Genomic DNA, 21,103 nt, shown 5'->3' with positions numbered 1-21,103 from the left:
GATACTCTAACCCCACAACTCCATTTTTGAATACCCCATCATACCAAAACATCAATGTAATTGAATCACTAAGATTAGCCTAAAACCAAGCAAAAAAAAAAAACGAAATTAAATCCGTGTTTAAATGAAAACGAATTTGAATAAGTAACAGTTTAAAGTGACCGAAATTGAACAAGTAAATCAACAAATGGAAAAAATTGTCTATTTTAAAACCCTAATTTTTCCGAGTAAACAAAATTTAGGGATAAATAATGCAATTGAGAAGAATAAATCAACCATAGTATGCGGTTATGTAGCTTAAGTAAGCTTGAGTATTGTTGTCTTCTTCAATTGCTGTCTTCGAAGCTTGGAGCAGTGATTTCCTGAGTTAATGGTGTAGAGCATGAAGGAGAGAGAAGAAACGAGTTTTGGGAGCAGTGAGTTCATTCAATGAATCAGTAAAGAAAAGGGTAATTAATTTTCTCAAAAAAATAAAAATAAAAATTAATAAACACCTCCAATTAGCCGGTTATAGGTAAAAAAGGATATTGACGGAAAAAAGAGATTAAACTTTGTATTATTCAGGGTTAATTAAAAGTTCTTATTATTGTAGGGAAATTAGTGAAAGGTCTTATTATTTAGGGTAATTTTTCCTTACTTATTTGTTTCACATTTTCAGGATTTTCTTTAAAATTTATGGAATTGTAGCAATCTTAGAACCAAGTTTTAAAACGGAAAATCTAATCAATTCGATAGACTATTACTATCATTGCGTATATCGTTCACAAAGGGATTTGAACAAATATGTGTTTGCAAGAAAGGTTTATATGAAACTGATATACGAACACAAGGACTAAAGAACGACGATGATCAAGGCGATAAAGATCTATGGATGCTAATGAATACTTCTATATCATTGGGAGGAGAGGCAATGGGACATCTTACCGACAAGAAAATGACGACAAACATGATGATTAGGATTCAAGACCACGAAATAATGAGCAATAAATGTAATTAAAAGGTACGAAAAGAACTACGTAGACTTTAATTCTTTCAGGATACGTAGGCAACATGATATTTCTTTGGGATACTAGGTTCAAATCTTCTTTCTCCCCTTTCTTTTAGTTAATTAATTGACTTTAATTGATTATCTAAAATTATAACTATTGTATTAAGAAAGAATAACTACAATAATAACTAAAACTAGTTCAAATGCATACTATGACTATTTAATGCCTAATTTGATAATTAAAATTCATACTATAATGAAAAATACATATGAAAACTAGTTTCATATGCTTATCAAAACTATTTTAAATGCCTACTATACTAAGTGAAAATGCCTACTACATTTTCGAAAACATCAACTAAAACATTTAAAAATACCAACTATAAGTATGAAAAATATAAAAGCAGTTTATACATGAAATTACAAAAAGGCGTGGTTTTTATTTTTTAAAGTTTTATTTTTTTTTTTCTACAAATTGGATTTAATTAGTTTTGGGTCCGTCAAAGATATGATCTCTCTCCTAACAATTTGTGATATATTTAATGCATCTTTTAATGTATAATTCAGCCCATTAAGACCATTTTCTATTGGTTTTCGTTGAACCCATTTGTATGTTAAAATATACTATATATATACGCACCAATTATTTTCCTACATTGCATGTCTGTAAACTAAAGTTACTCTCCTCTTTTATTACTCAATGCATTTTGTAGCAATTCTTGATTCAACTAATAATGGGTGTGAATTATTTTCATAAAATAAATGGTGGTAGAGGAAATTGGAAGGTTAAAGCCAAAGTGATACATATCTAAGAATTTAAAAATTATTATTATAGTGATGAATATATCTGAATAAGATGAAGATAATACCTAATTTAATCATTAATTAAAATTAATATTTTTATATTTTAAAAAAATACATTATACGAATTTTTATACTAGTTGTACTAATAATTATATTTGCTTTCTTCTTTTTAGTAATTTTTTAAATGACAATTGATATGCAATATGTCATATTATTTCCATATTCTTAATTACTTTTATATTTATATTTTTGAAAACAATAAAAAGTTGTTGAACTCGTGGGCAATCCATCGAGCCCGCCCCTGAACCATATGGAGTAGCCCCCGGACCGCTTGGAACAGCCAAGAAATTACTTAGATACGGAACCACAACCATCCATGAAAGGTCCGAATCAAGTTACATTTTCACAGATTTTTATGAGAGATGGTCTCACCGTAAGACTCTCTTTATAAATGGGTCGAATAGCCCAACTAACAAAGCTATTAGCATACAACTAGTATCTTAAGAGACCGTCTCTTTGAGAGACGTATCTCAAACCCAATCCATTAAAGATTAATGCCTACTTATCGTATTCATAATGCCTACTTATATTATTTTTAATGCTTACTTGCCGTATCTTTAATGTTTACTTTCAATATATTAAATGTCTACTTACATCATTTTTAATACCTACTTATAATATTTGAAAAAATATATAATAAATCGGCCTAATTAAGCATTGGTCTCTCACAAGAATTTGTAATTAGAATATAGGCATTTTATTTTGAAATCATGTAAAGAGAGACGATTTCTCACGAGTCACATTTTAATTGAAGACTCTGGAAATTAAAAACCAAAGTGTAGAGATGGGGCCATATTCTTATCCTAAGAGTAAGTGACTGGTAAGAGAATGGGAGGAAGAAATCAACTGAAAGAATACCACAAACTACAAAAGATGGGATTGAATTTGATCAATATAACTCTAAAGCCTTACAATTAACAGCATTGCCATTACCCAAAAATAGCCCAGCAGAACAAAAAATCAGTAGAAAAAATGGCCAACAGGTTGGTTGTGGTTCAGCAAAACCAACCAGCTTCTTCTTTGCCTCTCATCCATTCTTCTCTTTCTTCTGACTTTAATGGCTGTAGACTCACTCACTCTGTCCAGGTATTACTACCTTCTCCGGTTTTCTTTTATTTTATGTTATTGATAATATTGTTAGATTTTTGGGTGTTAAATACTTAATCGTTAGGTTGGTTGTTAGTATTAAATGATTAGAATAGTAATGATATCGTCTGTTTGCTTATTCGTATTAGATGATTAGAATACAAATGATAATTTAATGTAATTTATTGAAATAAAATTTCATTATTCAAATGTAGCCCTTTAGTTCAATCTATTGAGTTATTGGATTGTGGGTTGTGAATGTCACTAATAATATTGCGTAACATAACGTATATTTGATTGGATTTTAATTTTGTAACCATTGGGTGTTGTTATTATGAAACATAGTGTAAAAATAAGGCCGCATTATATTATCACCACTATATTGTAAAGATTTTTGAGTTTATCGCGACTGAAATATAGGCCGTATTGGCCGCAAAATTATCCATATTAACTGTGAAATCCGTTTTGCAACTGTGACCGAAACCTATTTTTGCAGAAAACAAACTAAAATATATTATTTCACACCTTTTTATTGCGAAGATGCTTTGTACATCAATTTTTTTTTTTAATTATTGAATGTTGACGTGTTTTTACGTTATAAATGTATTAAATATGTATGCAATCAAGAAAGTTGTTATGCCATGTCTCAATGTATTGGTACTCTTTACAAGTTACAAATTGGTCTATTACTATTGTTTGCAGTTCAAGAGAAATGCAGTGCAGCCTAAAGGTGCATTGCATGTAACAGCATCAAGTGCCAAGAAAATCCTTATAATGGGAGGTACCCGATTCATTGGTATTTTCTTGTCAAGACTCTTAGTCAAGGAGGGTCATCAGGTATATAGATTTGTTTTTTTTCACCTTATAGTTTTTATGAGGCCTAACAAAGATTTTCTAAGATGATTAACAAGTGAATTGAATTCAATTAATTAGTAGTTAAAGTGAAAAGTGAAAAGAGAGTTGAGCTGAACTGATCTAATATGGATTGAAATTTTCGCAAATTATTCTTCTCTAAAAGTTGCTTTCTAGGACGACTAACAAGTGAATTGAATTGAATTGATTAGTAGTTATTTGAATAGCGAAATGTAAGAGTTAAAAATAAACTGGACTGAACGGAAATGTCAAGGAACAACTCAACCAAAAGCTTAATCTAATAGTTGAGGTCCAAAAATATGTTATATAATCTAACACGCCCCCTCATACGAGAGCCTTTGGGCTAGAAGTGTGAATGAAACACAGATCCTCCTCATATCTGGTGCAAGATATTCCACTTAATTTGTAATTTGAACTGAACTTTTCTTTGTTCAGAAAAAAAAGACCTATAGTGTAATGAGTATGACAATATGTCCCAACTTCCATGGTTTATTTACAGAAAGTGTGTGAATTTGATATGCATACCAGGTGACTCTTTTTACAAGAGGAAAAGCACCAATCGCGCAACAATTACCTGGTGAATCCGATGCTGATTTTGCTGATTTTTCGTCCAAGGTGACAATTAGATTCTACAAACAACTTTTCATCCTCTTATGATTAATGACAATTCTAATCATCAACCATTTCTGTTGATTTATAGATCCTGCACTTGAAAGGTGATAGACAAGATTCTGACTTCGTCAAGAGCAGTCTCACTGCTGAAGGTTTTGATGTTGTCTATGACATCAATGGTAGGCTTTTATGTTATGTTTATAACTCTCGGCTAACTGATTCACGGATTTTTTTCGAAAATTTGACCTTACAAATATTCGCACATTTAAGGGAGAGAAGCAGTTGAAGTAGAGCCCATATTGGATGCACTTCCTAAGCTAGAACAGTAAGCATAGTATTCTACTTTCCAATAGTTTAAGTGGCTCCCACTTAGACTGGATTTGGTGGTCAGATCTACGCAATTTTTTGTAATGACTTATAAATTAATTTTTTTTGTTATCAGATATATTTACTGTTCCTCAGCTGGTGTCTACCTTAAATCAGATCTCATGCCGCATTGTGAGGTAATCCATTACTGTCAAATTTAGAAAGTGTTGCATAGGTGACTATGTTTGAAGCAGAAGTGACCAGACAAGGCCTTTCAGGCATATCGAGTGACATGTGCGTGTTAGAGTATATAATATATCATGGTGCCTTAACTATCAGCTTAAGCTTTTGGTTGAGTTAGTTCCTTGACATGATATCAGAAGCCAACGTAGCAAGAGTTCACGAGTTCAAATCTCAATCATCCCTCATTTAAAATGGAATATTCAGCGCCTATGCACATCCACAATTCTAGCCCAGTGGGCTCTCGTGTGAGGGGGCGTGTTAGAGTATATAACATATCCTGGGGCCTCAACCATCAGCTAAATCTTTTAGTTGAGTTAGTTCATTGACAATGCCCACTTAGTAATCATACTCATCTACTAGTTTGATAATGATGTTCACAAAAAAGTAGATTCGATCGATTAATAAGTTGTAGTTGAGTAGCGTATGCAACTATGCATGTAGTATAGTTATCAAGATTGGTCGTTTTGATCTCATACGTAGTGTTCGATACGGCTATATATCAGGTAGATGCAGTTGATCCCAAGAGTAGGCACAAGGGAAAGCTTGACACAGAGAGCTTGCTACAAACAAAGGGTGTAAACTGGACTGCTTTAAGGCCTGTGTACATTTATGGTCCTTTGAACTACAACCCTGTCGAAGAATGGTTCTTCCACAGGCTCAAAGCTGGTCGCCCTATTCCTATCCCTGGTTCCGGTATTCAAATTACCAGTCTAGGACATGTTAAGGTTAGCCCATACTATTATCTACTGATATTGTTATGTGCTATGTTACTTGGACTCGAGTATACGTGTCCAAGTGTCAGATACGTCAAAATATTCAATTTTACGCTTAAAATGAAGTGTATAAGTGTCATACCAATGTCCGAGAATTTAGGATCGGAGACGAGTATGTGAAGAAAATGAAGTTTCCGAGTAACATAGGTTATGTGTTGATCAGTGCTAGCAATCTTAGAGTTACCTTGCATGATGCCAATATTTGCAACTTGAAGAGTTTAATATAGGATTGTTTCAATGTAATATTAGGACTTGGCCACTGCATTCGTACAAGTTCTTGGAAACGACAAAGCAAGCGGGCAAGTCTACAACATTACCGGAGAAAAGTATGTGACATTTGATGGACTAGCAAGAGCATGTGCAAAGGTAATGCTGCTAAAGCTCGCATCGTTTATCGAATGAACGAATCAAAGCGATTATGTGTTATCTATACTGATTTTAACCAACTATTGCTCATGCTGTTCAGGCTGGTGGATTTCCAGAACCTGAGATCATCCACTACAACCCCAAGGAGTATGATTTTGGTAAAAAGAAGCCTTTCCCATTCCGTGACCAGGTAAACACTACACCAAGACGTTTGGGTCATTGGGTTGAACATTGGCTCAAGGGAGTAGGGTCGGGTTCATAGTTTCAGAATACTGATTCTGATCTGCCATTCTACGATCTTATGATCTAAAAATAGGTGATCGATCTGGATCGTAGTATGATCTTAATGTGGTAGAATCGTGCATCCTACTTAGCTCCAGAATTAAGGTTATTGGATTACAACACGATTTTATGATCTCATGATCCAACAATCCGATCCTACATGGGTAGTTTCAATCGTACAATATTTTCATATAATGGATTTTATTTACGTATAAATATATATTTAAAATAATTAATAAATACCTTTAAAGAATTCAAGTTTTTTTTTCTTAATTTGCAGTTTAAAATGATCATTAAAAGTATATATTTTTTTTCTAAACTTAATAGATGAGAGCAAATAAGTTTTTAATTACACCTTAAAACTTAAAAAGATAACAAATTCGATTGATAATGAGTAATCCCAAGAATATTAATGCATATTTGTAGGATCACTCGATCCTACGATCCAATTAGAAAAAAGCTTCTTTGTCAATTGTTAGAAGGCTCAATGATGCATTTTTCTCATCAGAAGAACTAATCCCATGACACTAATTCTTTGTCAAATGCAGCATTTCTTTGCATCAATCGAGAAGGCGAAGAAAGAACTCGGTTGGGCGCCTGAGTTCGACTTAGTCGATGGTCTTACAGACTCATACAACTTAGATTTTGGAAGAGGGACATTCAGGAAAGCAGCTGATTTCTCCACAGATGACATTATTTTGGGCAAGACTCTTGCTACTGTCTAAGTAACAGATTTCTATTTTCACTTTAATCAATTGTTCGTAAAAATTCCTAATCAATAACCGTGATTTGTAAATCACCACAAAAGGACAAAAAAAATAATATTAAAATAAACAAAATAAAAAAAGATAAATAAAACAATAAAATTCTCACCATATCACATCCTACCACATAAGGGTGATTTATTAACCTTACGAATAATAAGACTTTCTCTGTTGTAAATGTAATGTACATTTTTTTGCTCGTCAAACATTATTTACAACCTGAGTTTTGCGGGTGAATATGTTAGATGCAAATTTTATACTGTGAGCTCCAATGTTCCATGTTATGTTATGTAAATGTAAGTGGTATTTGGTGAAAAAATTGTTTCCCAACGACAATTACTGAATATATTTTGGAATATAATATGGAAAAATTGTTATATTTTACCAATTAATATTTACTTGCTAATGAATAAAAATTATTATGATTGGGCCAAATTCAACAATAACTAAACTTTTCTATTACTAAGAGGTCACACAGAAGTATATTGAATTGGTATAAATTACAAATGGATTGTGCTATATAATTATGACATTCTTATTCTTCACCTAATATATCTTTTATTTATTTATAGAGCCTAAGGGATTTGATGAATAGTCTTGAATATCATAATCTATTATTCCATATTAAATCTTTCATAAAAGTATAAAAGTGAATTATTTATCTATTCCGTACTTGTATAGACAAATTCAGTATATAAGGATTAATTAAAGGGGCTGCAATTAAAGTATCAAACTTTTCAACAAGGGAGTACCACATAATTTCAGAATCTTTTATAAATAGCTATTTTAATTTGAGACTGTAAATAGTAAACATGAAGTTAAGTAGACAATTAATAAAATTAAGGAAAAAAATAATAAAGAAAGTAGAAACAATAAATGCTAATATAAAAAAAAATAAGTAACATCATAATATAATTTATTATACAAAATGATGAACAAAATTACAGTAAGAAAATTATGTGTATCTTGTTTCTTCAACATATAAAAAACTCACTTTTTAATTATTAATACTGTTATAAGACCTATAACGCCATTAAATGATCATCAATGTCAACATTAAGGAGATATATAATTTGATGTTTATCAAACTTTCTTCAATTTTAAACGTATAAGAAAAAGAGAAAGATTAATTGTTTTTGTAATGGGAGTATATTGTAGTAGTTAGAACATGTTCTCAGCAACTTATTTTTTGAACTTATTATTATTTTTATTGAAATTAGATCAGATTAGATCAGACCAGACCAGCTCAGCTCAGCTCAGATCAGACCAGACCAGATTAGATCATGATTACTTATTATTATTATTATTATTATTATTATTATTATTATTATTATTATTTTTGGCAAATAAAATTTTATTATTCATCAGAAAAACCAAAACAGTACAAAACAGAAACTGAGCCACCCCTAGACTGATTTTGCATCAGTATGGAACCATAGCCCACTTTCTATGAAGGGTTTCCATGGCCCACTCTTCATATGCACAGAAAAGGGGGCCCTCAGCAACAAGGCTCAACAAGACAAATAAATAGTAGCTATACACAAATTCGGAAATACAAAAAACTACAAAATCACATGAGTTTCAAACGTGTACGGTTATGTTCAATGCTTGGCTTCTTTGTTTGATATCCTCTTTGATCATGGTTATTACATAACCAGGAGATCGCACGCACTTTCGCCACACCGCCTCATTTCTACCTGCCGTATGTGATAAGCTGTGAATGCAAAAAATGGCTATCATCAGTCTGCTTAGACTTGGAAAGACGACGATTTCTGAAGTCCATGAAGTTGATAGGCTTCAAGTTGATGCCTGTCCATGCTTTAATACCTGCCACACACAACAAGCTAAATTGGCAATTAAAGAAGAGATGATTATAAGTCTCAGTTTGTATACCACACAGAGGATATAAGTCATCATCCACCAACCCCAAAAGCCTAAGTTTTTCTTTGGTTTTAAGTCCTTGTCTAGCAGCTAGCCAACAAACAAACCTAGTTTTAAGGATGGATATTCTATTCCAAACTAGGTGTCTCCATTTCACCTTTTGTTGAGCGCCCATATTAGCTTCATACACCTTTTTGATTGAGTATTCATCCTTACATATCCATTGCTTGAGGGTTGTAGTTACAACACATAGTTTCTTCACAGTCCAACTAGCTGTGATAGGAGCATTGAATATTTCCCATTTTCCTCCCTTCGTATAAATTTCATGAACCCACTTAACCTATAGGGATTCTTTCATCTTACATAGGTGCCGAGCTATTTTACCAACCGCAACCTGGTTCCAAAGCTGAATGTTTCTCACACCAAGACCACCTACTTTTTAGGGGTGCAGACCTCCTACCAATTAACGTTACCAGGTTTATGAGATTGTGCAACTCCAAACCAAAGAAAGGATCGACATATGGAATTAACAATACTAATTATCCTCCTTGGAAGAATGAAGATTTGGCATCAGTAAGAAGATATCCCCATCAAAATTGAGTTAATGAGTTGAAGCCGTGCTGCGTAGGAGAGGTGCTTAGCTTGCCATGAATTTATGTGCTTGGTCATCTTATCAGCCAGTTGTTCACATTCAGCAATACTAAGGTGTTTGGATGAAAGAGGAACACCTAAGTATTTAAAAGGAAAGGACCTAGAGTGAATTGAAAAATAGTCCTAATACTTCTTTTATGTAATCATCAACTCTAGCCAAGTAGATTGCAGACTTATTAGTATTTGCATGGAGTCCCGAGACTTTTGAGAAGAGCCTTGATGCACTCACAAATAGCTCGAACTAAGGGAATATCTCCTTTACAAAAAATCATCAAATCATCCGCAAAGCAAAGATGGGTGAGCTTAATGGATTTGCATTGAGGGTGAAAGCCAAAAATACCTACAATACTCTTCAAATTTCAAGACAGGTATTCCATGCCAATAACAAACAAGAGTGGAGAAAGATGATTACCTTGCCTTAAACCACGATTCACAGAAAAAATGTTAGTAGGAGAGCATTGATCATCAGGACATAGCTTGTAGATATGATGCAAGCCATGATGATTTTGATGAACTTGTGGGGAAAGTTGAGAGCCACCAACATCTCTTTTATAAACTGCCAGTTCATTGTGTCATAGGCCTTACACAGGTCAATTTTCATAAGACAACTAGGAGTACAATTTTTCCTAGTGTAATGTTTAACTAGGTCCTGACAAAGTAATATGTTATGCATGATACTACGACCTACTACAAAGGCTCCCTGAGCTTGATCAATCAAAAATTCCAGGACAAATTTAATTTTCGAGCAAATAAGCTTAGATATGCATTTATATAGCACATGACAACAAGAAATTGGTCTGAAGTCACCTGGGTGTGTAGGGCACCACACTTTTGGAATCAGTGTGATTGTCGTGGTATTCCAACTCTTGAGCATTTTTCCATTATCAAAAAACTGAGTTACTGCTTTAACAATACCACCTCCCAAAACCTCCCGAGAAGCCTTATAGAATCGAAAGTTGAAACCATCTAACCCCGGGGCCTTATCATCAGGGATATTCCATAATGCAAGCTTTATCTCTTCAGAAGAAAATTTGAGGTCAAGTAAAGAGTGACGATGAGAGGAGAGGACTGGGCCCTGATATACTGTATCAATATTAATGGAACATCTATCCTTATTCTCAAAACAAAACATCTCAGAGTAAAAATCAAAGAAAGCCTAATGAATCTGAGTAGGTTTAGTGATGTCCCTCCCCTTATAATTGATGAAAGCGATTCTATTTTGCCTAGTTCTATGTATAATACATTGATGAAAGAAAGTCTTATTATCATCTCCAAATATAACCCAATTCAGCTTAGCTTTCTGTAGTAATAATAATAATAATAATAATAATAATAATAATAATAATAATAATAATAGCAATAGCAATAGCAATAGCAATAGCAATAGCAATAGCAATAACAATAGCAATAACAATAACAATAACAATAACAATAACAATAACAATAATAATAATAATAATAATAATAATAATAATAATAATAATAATAATAATTATTATTATTATTTATAAAAAATGTATTTCATTTCATTGAAAGAGACTTTACAAAAAGTTGGTGAAGAGTCGCGAGCAACAAGCTGAGCTCCCACACTCTTTTGATTATTATTATTATTATTATTATTATTATTATTATTATTATTATTATTATTATTATTAATATTATATTATAATGATAATATAATAGTCTAATAATTACTTAATTAACAAAATTATTTAATTAAACAACAACAACAACAAAAACAACAATAACAACAACAAACAACAACAACAACAACAACAACAATAATAATAATAATAATAATAATAATAATAATAATAATAATAATAATAATAATAATAATAATAAAATTATTAATTAATTTAATTTAATCAATTGATTATTTAAGATTAATATTAATTAATTACTTAATTACTTAACTATTAAAATAGTTATATATACATAAATAATAATTCTAATAATAATAATATTAATTAAAAAATATTAATATTAATTAATTAATAAATTATTAATTAAATAATAATAATAATAAATGAAAAAATAAATAATAATTCTAATAATAATAATAATAATAATAATAATAATAATAATAATAATAATAATAATAATAATAATAATAATAATAATAATAATAATAATAATAATAATCAATTTAGAACATATTAGATTAGATCAAGACAGACCAGACCATACCATATGATGGCTACGTCCTCATATTATTATTATTATTATTATTATTATTATTATTATTATTATAAGAAGGGGTAGAGAACATAAAAGATAAATTGCCAAGTCTTCATCATCAAGATTGACATTAATGTTTTGCAAATCCATAACAATGGAATAAAACTCATCTAAGTAAGGTTTCAAAGGTTTACCTTCCTCCAAGCGTAAATCGTAGAGTCTACTTTTCAAAAGTAGCCTATTGGTAACACTCTTGGCCATGTAGAGTGATTCCAACTTCTCCCATATACTCTTGGTTGTTGTTTCTTTAACAACCTCTCTTAGAACTTCATTGGAAAGGCATAATTGAATTGCCGATAATGCCTTAGTGTCTATCTCTTCCCATCTCGATGCGGACATTCCTTCCGGCATCTTATCTACACCATCAATGGCCTTATGCACACCATTTTGGATCAAAATGGATCTCACTTTGACTTGCCATAAGCCAAAATTTACATTTCTATCAAACTTCTCTATGTCGAGCTTCATTGTAGTCATGATTCTCGAATAACAACTTCTAAAACACCGTAAAAAACAACTTGGCTCTGATATCAATTGAAAACGATCGCCAAAGATTTACGATGCTAAGAACGAACAACAACGAACAAAACAAAGTTTGACAATGTAACTAAAAAGGACACAAAGATTTAAGGAGGTTCACCCAATGATGGCTACGTCCTCCGTGGTGTGTAGTTTCTGTTTATATTATATCAAAAGAATACAAACAACACTTCTTAATGAAGAATTACAATTGAGATAGAGATAACAAACAAAAGGCTATGTGTTTGGCTTAGGGGTTGTGTTTGATGTATTTGATGTGTGAGTATGAGAGCCCTATTTATAGTACTAGGTACATGAAGATGAATAGCTCACTTGAATACATAGTTAATATTGAGTAATGAATACTATGAAATAACTCTAAGGATTTGAAAGGTCGAAAACAAGCATCCCACGCATATCAGAGGATCCGCTCGACCGGATCAGAGAGCTCGCTCGGTCGAGCGGCTCGGTCGAGCGAATATCAGCCAAAACTGGGGCATTCTATTTGACCGCTCGACCCACCAAAATGGCTCGCTCGGTCGAGCGAGTGGGTCGAGCGACCTTACAAATTCTTCTGTCAAAATCTTGATCGAGCATACATAAATCAAACCCTTTCATTTTCTTCATTAATCTTCATTAACACCCATAATTCTTCATGAATACTCCACACATAATTACACCCATTTAGTTACCACCATCCAAGAGTCACACTCATGAATTCAAACCTTTAATGTGCACTCAAGTCACACACTACCATTCATAACAATTCTTGATCCAACCCAGCATTTTCCTCCTAGCATCAAACTTGGTCAATAACAACTCTAATACATAAATTGGAGTAGTATTGATTCAAGAAGGGCGTCCAATTGCATATTTTAGTGAAAAGTTGAGTCAAGGAAAGTTGAATTATTCCACCTATGATAAAGAGTTCTATGCCATGGTAAGAGCTCTAATTGCATATTTTAGTGAAAAGTTGAGTCAAGGAAAGTTGAATTATTCCACCTATGATAAAGAGTTCTATGCCATGGTAAGAGCTCTAGATCATTGGTCACATTATTTGAGGCCACAACCGTTTTTCTTGCATTCTGATCATGAGTCCTTGAGATTCATTCATGGACAAAAGAAGTTGAATTCAAGACATGCTAAGTGGGTTGAATTTCTGCAAACCTTTAACTTTTCCTCTAAGTACAAAAGTGGAAAAGATAATGTTGTTGCGGATGCCTTATCTAGGAGGCATAATTTTCTTGGAGTTGTTGAAGCAAAGGTCCTTGGTTTTGATTTGATCAAAGAGTACTACAAGGAAGATGGTGATTTTAATGACGTCATGGAGAAATGTGTTCATGGAGTTTATGATTTATTTTCCTTACATGATGGTTTTCTTTTCAAGGGAAATAGATTATGCATTCCTAAGTGTCCAATTAGAAGTTTGTTGATTCATGAAGTTCATGGAGGAGGTCTGGCTGGTCACGTTGGGATTCAAAAGACAATGGAGCTTCTTCAAGCTCACTTTTATTGGCCAAAGATGTTAGCCATGGTTCATCATGTGGTTAGTCATTGCTCTACTTGTCAAAGGGCAAAGATGGTGTTCCATAAGGGTCTTTACAAGCCTTTGCCAGTTCCCGAGAGACCTTGGGAAGATATTAGTATGGATTTTATTGTAGCTTTACCTAGAACTCAAAGGGGTAAAGATTCAATAATGGTGGTTGTTGATAGGTTCTCAAAAATGGCTCACTTCATTCCATGTCATAAAACTGAAGATGCCATGAAAGTGGCTAAGTTGTACTTTGAAGAAGTGGTTCGTTTTCATGGGGTGCCACGCACCATTGTGTCCGATCGTGATACTAAGTTCCTAAGTCATTTTTGGAAGTCATTATGGCGTCTCATGGGAACTAAGTTGCTGTTTTCTACATCACATCATCCACAAACGGACGGTCAAACCGAGGTGGTGAATAGAGTTCTTGGTTCTTTACTTAGAACATTGGTTAGTAAGAGCACCAAGGATTGGGATGTTAAGCTTGCTCATGCCGAGTTTGCTTACAATAGGACTCCTAGTGCTGCTACAAAGTATTCACCTTTTGAAGTAGTCTACGGGGTTAATCCCTATGTTCCTATTGATCTTATTGCTCTACCTCAAGATAAGTTTGTGCATGGAGGTGCTAAGGAACAAGCTGAGTTCATGTTAAAGGTTCACAAGGAAGTTAGGAAGAATATTGAGAAAGCAAATGAAGTCTACAAAAAGCAAGCCAACAAAAGAGTGAAAAACGTGAAGCAGTTTGATGTTGGTGACTTAGTGTGGATTTACATGAGAAAAGAGAGGTTTCCTAGCAAAAGAAAGAACAAGTTAATGCCAAGAGCCGAGGGTCCATTTGAGATCGTGGGAAAGGTCAATGACAATGCATACAAGGTTGATTTGGGAGGCCAATATGGTGTCTCAAGTACATTCAACATTGGTGACCTTGCTCCTTACTTTGATGATGACGAATTGAGGGCAATTCCTTTTAAAGAAGAGGAGGATGACCAATATGGTCAAAGTCCTAACGTTAAAGATGGTCCAAGTGGTCAAGGTGAGGTCCAAGTCCAAAACAATGCAAGGGAATTATTTTTGTCCAAGTCCTTCTTTAATCCTTTGCACGGTTTTGGTCCAATAATTTTTACAAGGGGTTGCACTTCACTTAGTGTAATTAACCTTGTTGAAAGCATCAAGTAATTGAGGGTTTTTCAAGCTTCAATACACGTGTGAATGAGTGGCGGTTACAAGTGTTGGAATATGAAGAGATGATCAAAAGCAACAAGAGGGGGGGTGAATTGTTGTGTATTGAGTTTTACTACGTTTTTGCTCTAACTTGCGGAATTTTAGCAAACAAAATAAAACTTAAACTTAAGAAGCAAGAAATAAAAAGAGACAAAGATTTTACGTGGAAACCTTCTTGGCCTAATAAGAAGGAAAAACCACGACCCCCCGGGATTTCAAAATTCTCACTATGTTTAGGCAATTAATTACAATTACACAAAACAATGTTTGCTTCACTTGAAGCTTCTCTACTCTAGGCCTAATTCTCTTTCTCTATTCTCTCTTTCTCTTTCTCTTCTCACGTTTCTCTTCTCTATTCCCTTAGACTTCCCACAAGTCTAATTACAACAAAACACTCATTAACCCTTACAAGACCATTTCTCAAGAGGATAAGAATTAAAATAATTACTTAAGAAAAATATAATAAATTAATTGGCATTGGAAAACTGAAAATATTTTTCTTAAGATGATCTCCCTTTTATGGACACTCTTGGATCCTCTTGGATTCTCTTAGATTAATTTTGGTTCGAGCAAAGTCCCTTCTATTTATAGAGGGAACAGCCAGCAGTTACCATAAGCATAACGTCCACTATCTCACACATACCTCCACTACCCCCACGTTCTCAAAACAAAAGGTGGTGGAATTATGAAAGTGTCCGGCTGTTATTTGCTCAAAGAAAAATCAGTTTCCTTAATGCTAAAAATAGCATAGGAGTTTAAAACATAAGATCCTAAAAAATAGGAGATCTAAATCTAATCAAGAAAAAGTCTTGGGCTATTTTTAGAAAACCTAAAAATAGATTTGCCAATTAACTTACTAATTAATTTAAGCAATTAAATTAATTCTAACCCATTACATCAACTTAAAAACAGAAAATAATTAATTCGCAATTTTCCAGTCGATGTTATTCTCCAGACCTGCTACGTAGGAACAGTGTACTGTCTCCATCTACAACTTCTGTCAGATTATCAACTTTGGGAACAGTAGACCGTCTGTCCACTTTTAACATCCTAAGCATTTATCTAACTTCTTGGATATTCTAAGACACGTACAACTTCCACGAACCAAGTCATAGGCTTCATCAACGATTCAACAAAATCGGATATATACCTACAAAACAATCTCTAAAAATATGTTTGTTTATTTAAAAGTGAAGTCATCATCAAAATCTTGAGAGGCCAACAACAAGCAATAAATGTGCAGCAATACAAGCAATAAATGTGTAGCAATAAAGGTGGCGGTTACACGGTTATTCCTTCACAAGTGCTAGCAGTTTGAAGCATTGAAATGAGCTGAATGTTGGGCGTGTTTTAAGGCTTAAGTTGACTGAATATTTAACCTCTATAATTGGGGGTTACAAGTGATTAATTTAGGATTTATTGCAAGAATAAAAAAGGCTTGAATGGAGGAGTAATTGGGACGTTACAAGACACAAATGTATGGGCTGTTTTGGACGTTACTTTGCACACTTGAAGGAGCCATGTGAAGAGTTTAATTTCTGGCCGTTTCTTCCCTAGTTTTAAGCTTTGTTTAATTAGTCTTAAGTGTGTGTAATGGAGATTAATGTGGACATTGATTAGCCACTTAATCCTCTTTTATTTTGTTGTCTTTTTATTTTCTTTTGTTGAATTTATTTAGGCAAGTGAAAGGTTGTAATTATTTGATGTAAGAATGCTATATATAGCATACTTTGATGAATGAAAAAGATATCCAGAAATTTGCCAAAGAAAAACGTGTGTTTGTTTATTGAACTTGACTTGTGTTTAGTCAATTTTAATTGTCCAAATTTGAGTGTTCCCAATTTGAAGTGTTAGAGTTTTAGTGAGAGTTCCTAAAACTAGAGCTTGTATTTGACGATTTGGTGAGAGTTCCCTAATCTAAGCTACACCCAAACAAGTGAGTGAGTGTTCCTCCTTGTTATATCCTGAAGTTTAGGGTGAGAGTTCCCCTTAACTATCTTGATTAATTTAAACATTTTTCCTAAGTTAAACAAAACCCAAGGACCCCTTATTTTATACTTATTGTGAACAAGTTTTCCATCTTGTTTACACATCATTTGGCGCGCCAGGTAGGGGGAGTTTTTCCATACACTTCCAAAAGGGTCGATTAGTCCGAAAATTCCAGTCCAAAAAAAAGATGGTACTTGGCGTATGTGCATTGATAGTAGAGCTGTTAACAATATTACTATCAATTCCTAGACTTGATGACATGCTTGATGAGTTAAGTGGTTCGAAGGTGTTCTCAAAAGTTGATTTGAGAAGTGGTTACCATCAGATTCGAATGAGGGAAGGGGATAAATGGAAGACCGCCTTCAAAACAAAGCATGGGTTGTATGAATGGCTCGTGATGCCGTTTGGTCTTACAAATGCACCTAGCACTTTCATGAGGTTGATGAACGAGGTGTTGAGACCATTCCTTGGCAAGTTCGTGGTGGTGTATCTTGATGATATCCTTATTTATTCAAAAATGAGGATGAACATTTAGATCATCTATTTCAAGTTTTTTCTGTTTTAAGAAAGCAAAAATTGTATGGAAAACTTCAGAAATGTAATTTTATGTTATATGAGGTCACTTTTCTTGGTTACATAGTTTCAGGTGATGGCGTGAAGGTGGATCCTAGCAAGATTGAAGCAATTCAATCATGGCCTAGTCCTAAAACACTCACGGAGGTCCGTTCTTTCCATGGACTGGCTTCTTTCTATAGAAGGTTTATCAAGAATTTTAGCACACTCATGGCTCCTATAACTGAGTGTACTAAAAAGGGGGCGTTCGAGTGGACTCTATAAGCTCAAAAGGCCTTTGAAGAAGTGAAGGGAAAAATGTGCAACACTTCTATTCTTGCACTTTCAGATTTTTCCAAGCCATTTGAGGTTGAATGTGATGCAAGTGGGAAGGGAATTGGAGCAGTGTTGATTCAAGAAGGGCGTCCAATTGCATATTTTAGTGAAAAGTTGAGTCAAGGAAAGTTGTCCACCTATGATAAAGAGTTCTAAGCCATGGTGAGAGCTCTAGATCATTGGTCACATTATTTGAGGCCACAGCCGTTTATCTTGCATTCTGATCATGAGTCCTTGAGATTCATTCATGGACAAAAGAAGTTGAATTCAAGACATGCTAAGTGGGTTGAATTTCTGCAAACCTTTAACTTTTCCTCTAAGTACAGAAGTGGAAAAGCTAATGTTGTTGCGTATGCCTTATCTAGGAGGCATAATTTTCTTGGAGTTGTTGAAGCAAAGGTCTTGGTTTTGATTTGATCAAAGAGTACTACAAGGAAGATGGTGATTTTAATGACGTCATGGAGAAATGTGTTCATGGAGTTTATGATTTATTTTCCTTACATGATGGTTTTCTTTTCAAGGGAAATAGATTATGCATTCCTAAGTGTCCAATTAGAAGTTTGTTGATTCATGAAGTTCATGGAGGAGGTTTGGCTGGTCACGTTGGGATTCAAAAGACAATGGAGCTTCTTCAAGCTCACTTTTATTGACCAAAGATGTTAGCCACGGTTCATCATGTGGTTAGTCGTTGCTCTACTTGTCAAAGGGCAAAGATGGTGTTCCATAAGGGTCTTTACAAGCCTTTGCCAGTTCCCGAGAGACCTTGGGAAGATATTAGTATGGATTTTATTGTAGCTTTACCTAGAACTCAAAGGGGTAAAGATTCAATAATGGTGGTTGTTGATAGGTTCTCAAAAATGGCTCACTTCATTCCATGTCATAAAACTAAAGATGCCATGAAAGTGGCTAAGCTATATTTTGAGGAAGTGGTTCGTTTTCATGGGGTGCCACGCACCATTGTGTCTGATCGTGATACAAAGTTCCTTAGTCATTTTTGGAAATCAATATGGCGCCTAATGGGAACAAAGTTACTGTTTTCTACTTCACACCATCCACAAACCGATAGTCAAACCGAAGTGGTGAATAGAGTGCTTGGTTCTTTGCTTAGGACCTTAGTTAATAAGAGTACTAAGGATTGGGATGTCAAGCTAGCTCATGCCGAGTTTGCTTACAATAGGACTCCTAGTGCTACTACAAAGTACTCTCCTTTTGAAGTGGTCTATGGTGTCAATCCTTATGTTCCTATTGATCTTATAGCTTTGCCACAAGATAAGTTCGTTCATGGTGGTGCTAAGGAACAAGCAGAGTTCATGTTAAAGGTTCACAAGGAAGTTAGGAAGAATATTGAGAAAGCAAATGAAGTCTACAAAAAGCAAGCCAACAAAAGAGTGAAAAACGTGAAGCAGTTTGATGTTGGTGACTTAGTGTGGATTTACATGAGAAAAGAGAGGTTTCCTAGCAAAAGAAAGAACAAGTTAATGCCAAGAGCCGAGGGTCCATTTGAGATCGTGGGAAAGGTCAATGACAATGCATACAAGGTTGATTTGGGAGACCAATATGGTGTCTCAAGTACATTCAACATTGGTGACCTTGCTCCTTACTTTGATGATGACGAATTGAAGGCAATTCCTTTTGAAGAAGAGGAGGATGACCAATATGGTCAAAGTCCTAACGTTAAAGTAGGTCCAAGTGGTCAAGGTGAGGTCCAAGTCCAAAACAATGCAAGGGAATTATTTTTGTCCAAGTCCTTCTTTTTTTGGAACCAAAAGAGCAGGAACAGCACACGGACTCATAGACTCTCGCACAAAACCCATGCCCATCAACTCTTCTATTTGACGTTGTAACTCCTTAGTTTTTAAAGGGTTATATCTATAGGCAGGTTTATTTGGTAAAGGTGCGCCTGGAATGAGATCAATTTGATGCTCAATTCCTCTCAAGGGTGGTAACCCAATAGGTAATTCATCTGGAAAGACATCCTCAAAATCCTTAATCAATTGTGCCAACTTGGGATTTTGACTCACAAATTTTTCATGAATTTCTTTTGAATAAAAAAAAACAACTCTTCCTCACCATCAACTTCCGTCTCAAATTCTTTAAAAGACAACAAGGAAATTTCTTTGGATGGTTTTTGTGAAAACCGTGGGGGTGGTAAAGGGTGTAATTTTTTTTGTTTCCCTTGGTGAGTTATAGTGTATGTATTATGGTATCCATCATGAAATGATTTTCTATCCGTTTGCCATGGCCTACCAAGCAGAATATGATAAGCATCCATTGACACAACATCACACAATTGACTATCATGATAGGAACCAATAGAAAAACTAACCATGCATTGCTTTCTAACCCCCGTACTAGAATTTGAATCTAACCAACTCAACTTGTAAGGACTGGAATTTTCGGACTATTCGACCCTTTTGGAAGTGTATGGAAAAACTCCCCCTACCTGGCGCGCCAAATGATGTGTAAACAAGATGGAAAACTTGTTCACAATAAGTATAAAATAAGGGGTCCTTGGGTTTTGTTTAACTTAGGAAAAATGTTTAAATTAATCAAGATAGTTAAGGGGAACTCTCACCCTAAACTTCAGGATATAACAAGGAGGAACACTCACTCACTTATTTGGGTGTAGCTTAGATTAGGGAACTCTCACCAAATCGTCAAATACAAGCTCTAGTTTTAGGAACTCTCACTAAAACTCTAACTCTTCAAATTTGGAACACTCAAATTTGGACAATTAAAATTGACTAAACACAAGTCAAGTTCAATAAACAAACACACGTTTTTCTTTGGCAAATTTCTGGATATCTTTTTCATTCATCAAAGTATGCTATATATAGCATTCTTACATCAAATAATTACAACCTTTCACTTGCCTAAATAAATTCAACAAAAGAAAATAAAAAGACAACAAAATAAAAGAGGATTAAGTGGCTAATCAATGTCCACATTAATCTCCATTACACACACTTAAGACTAATTAAACAAAGCTTAAAACTAGGGAAGAAACGGCCAGCAATTAAACTCT

At 34.0% G+C, this 21,103-nt stretch overlaps 1 protein-coding gene across 1 annotated transcript; it reads left to right on the top strand.

Annotated features, from left to right (window-relative positions):
* Nucleotides 1–2,616: 2,616 nt before the first annotated feature.
* LOC130817845 (chloroplast stem-loop binding protein of 41 kDa b, chloroplastic) lies at nucleotides 2,617–7,463 on the top strand. The gene is made up of 10 exons (XM_057683788.1): nucleotides 2,617–2,938; nucleotides 3,641–3,775; nucleotides 4,340–4,426; nucleotides 4,512–4,602; nucleotides 4,694–4,748; nucleotides 4,866–4,926; nucleotides 5,476–5,697; nucleotides 5,995–6,111; nucleotides 6,212–6,301; nucleotides 6,942–7,463. The coding sequence occupies exons 1-10, from the start codon at nucleotides 2,825–2,827 to the stop codon at nucleotides 7,116–7,118; spliced, it is 1,149 nt and encodes a 382-aa protein (XP_057539771.1). The 5' UTR covers nucleotides 2,617–2,824; the 3' UTR covers nucleotides 7,119–7,463.
* Nucleotides 7,464–21,103: the final 13,640 nt, after the last annotated feature.

This window comes from Amaranthus tricolor, chromosome 7 (genome assembly GCF_026212465.1).
Source record: "Amaranthus tricolor cultivar Red isolate AtriRed21 chromosome 7, ASM2621246v1, whole genome shotgun sequence".
NCBI lineage: Eukaryota > Viridiplantae > Streptophyta > Magnoliopsida > Caryophyllales > Amaranthaceae > Amaranthus > Amaranthus tricolor.
Note: the sequence above shows the minus strand (reverse complement) of the source record. Positions and strands in the feature narration are given on the sequence as shown.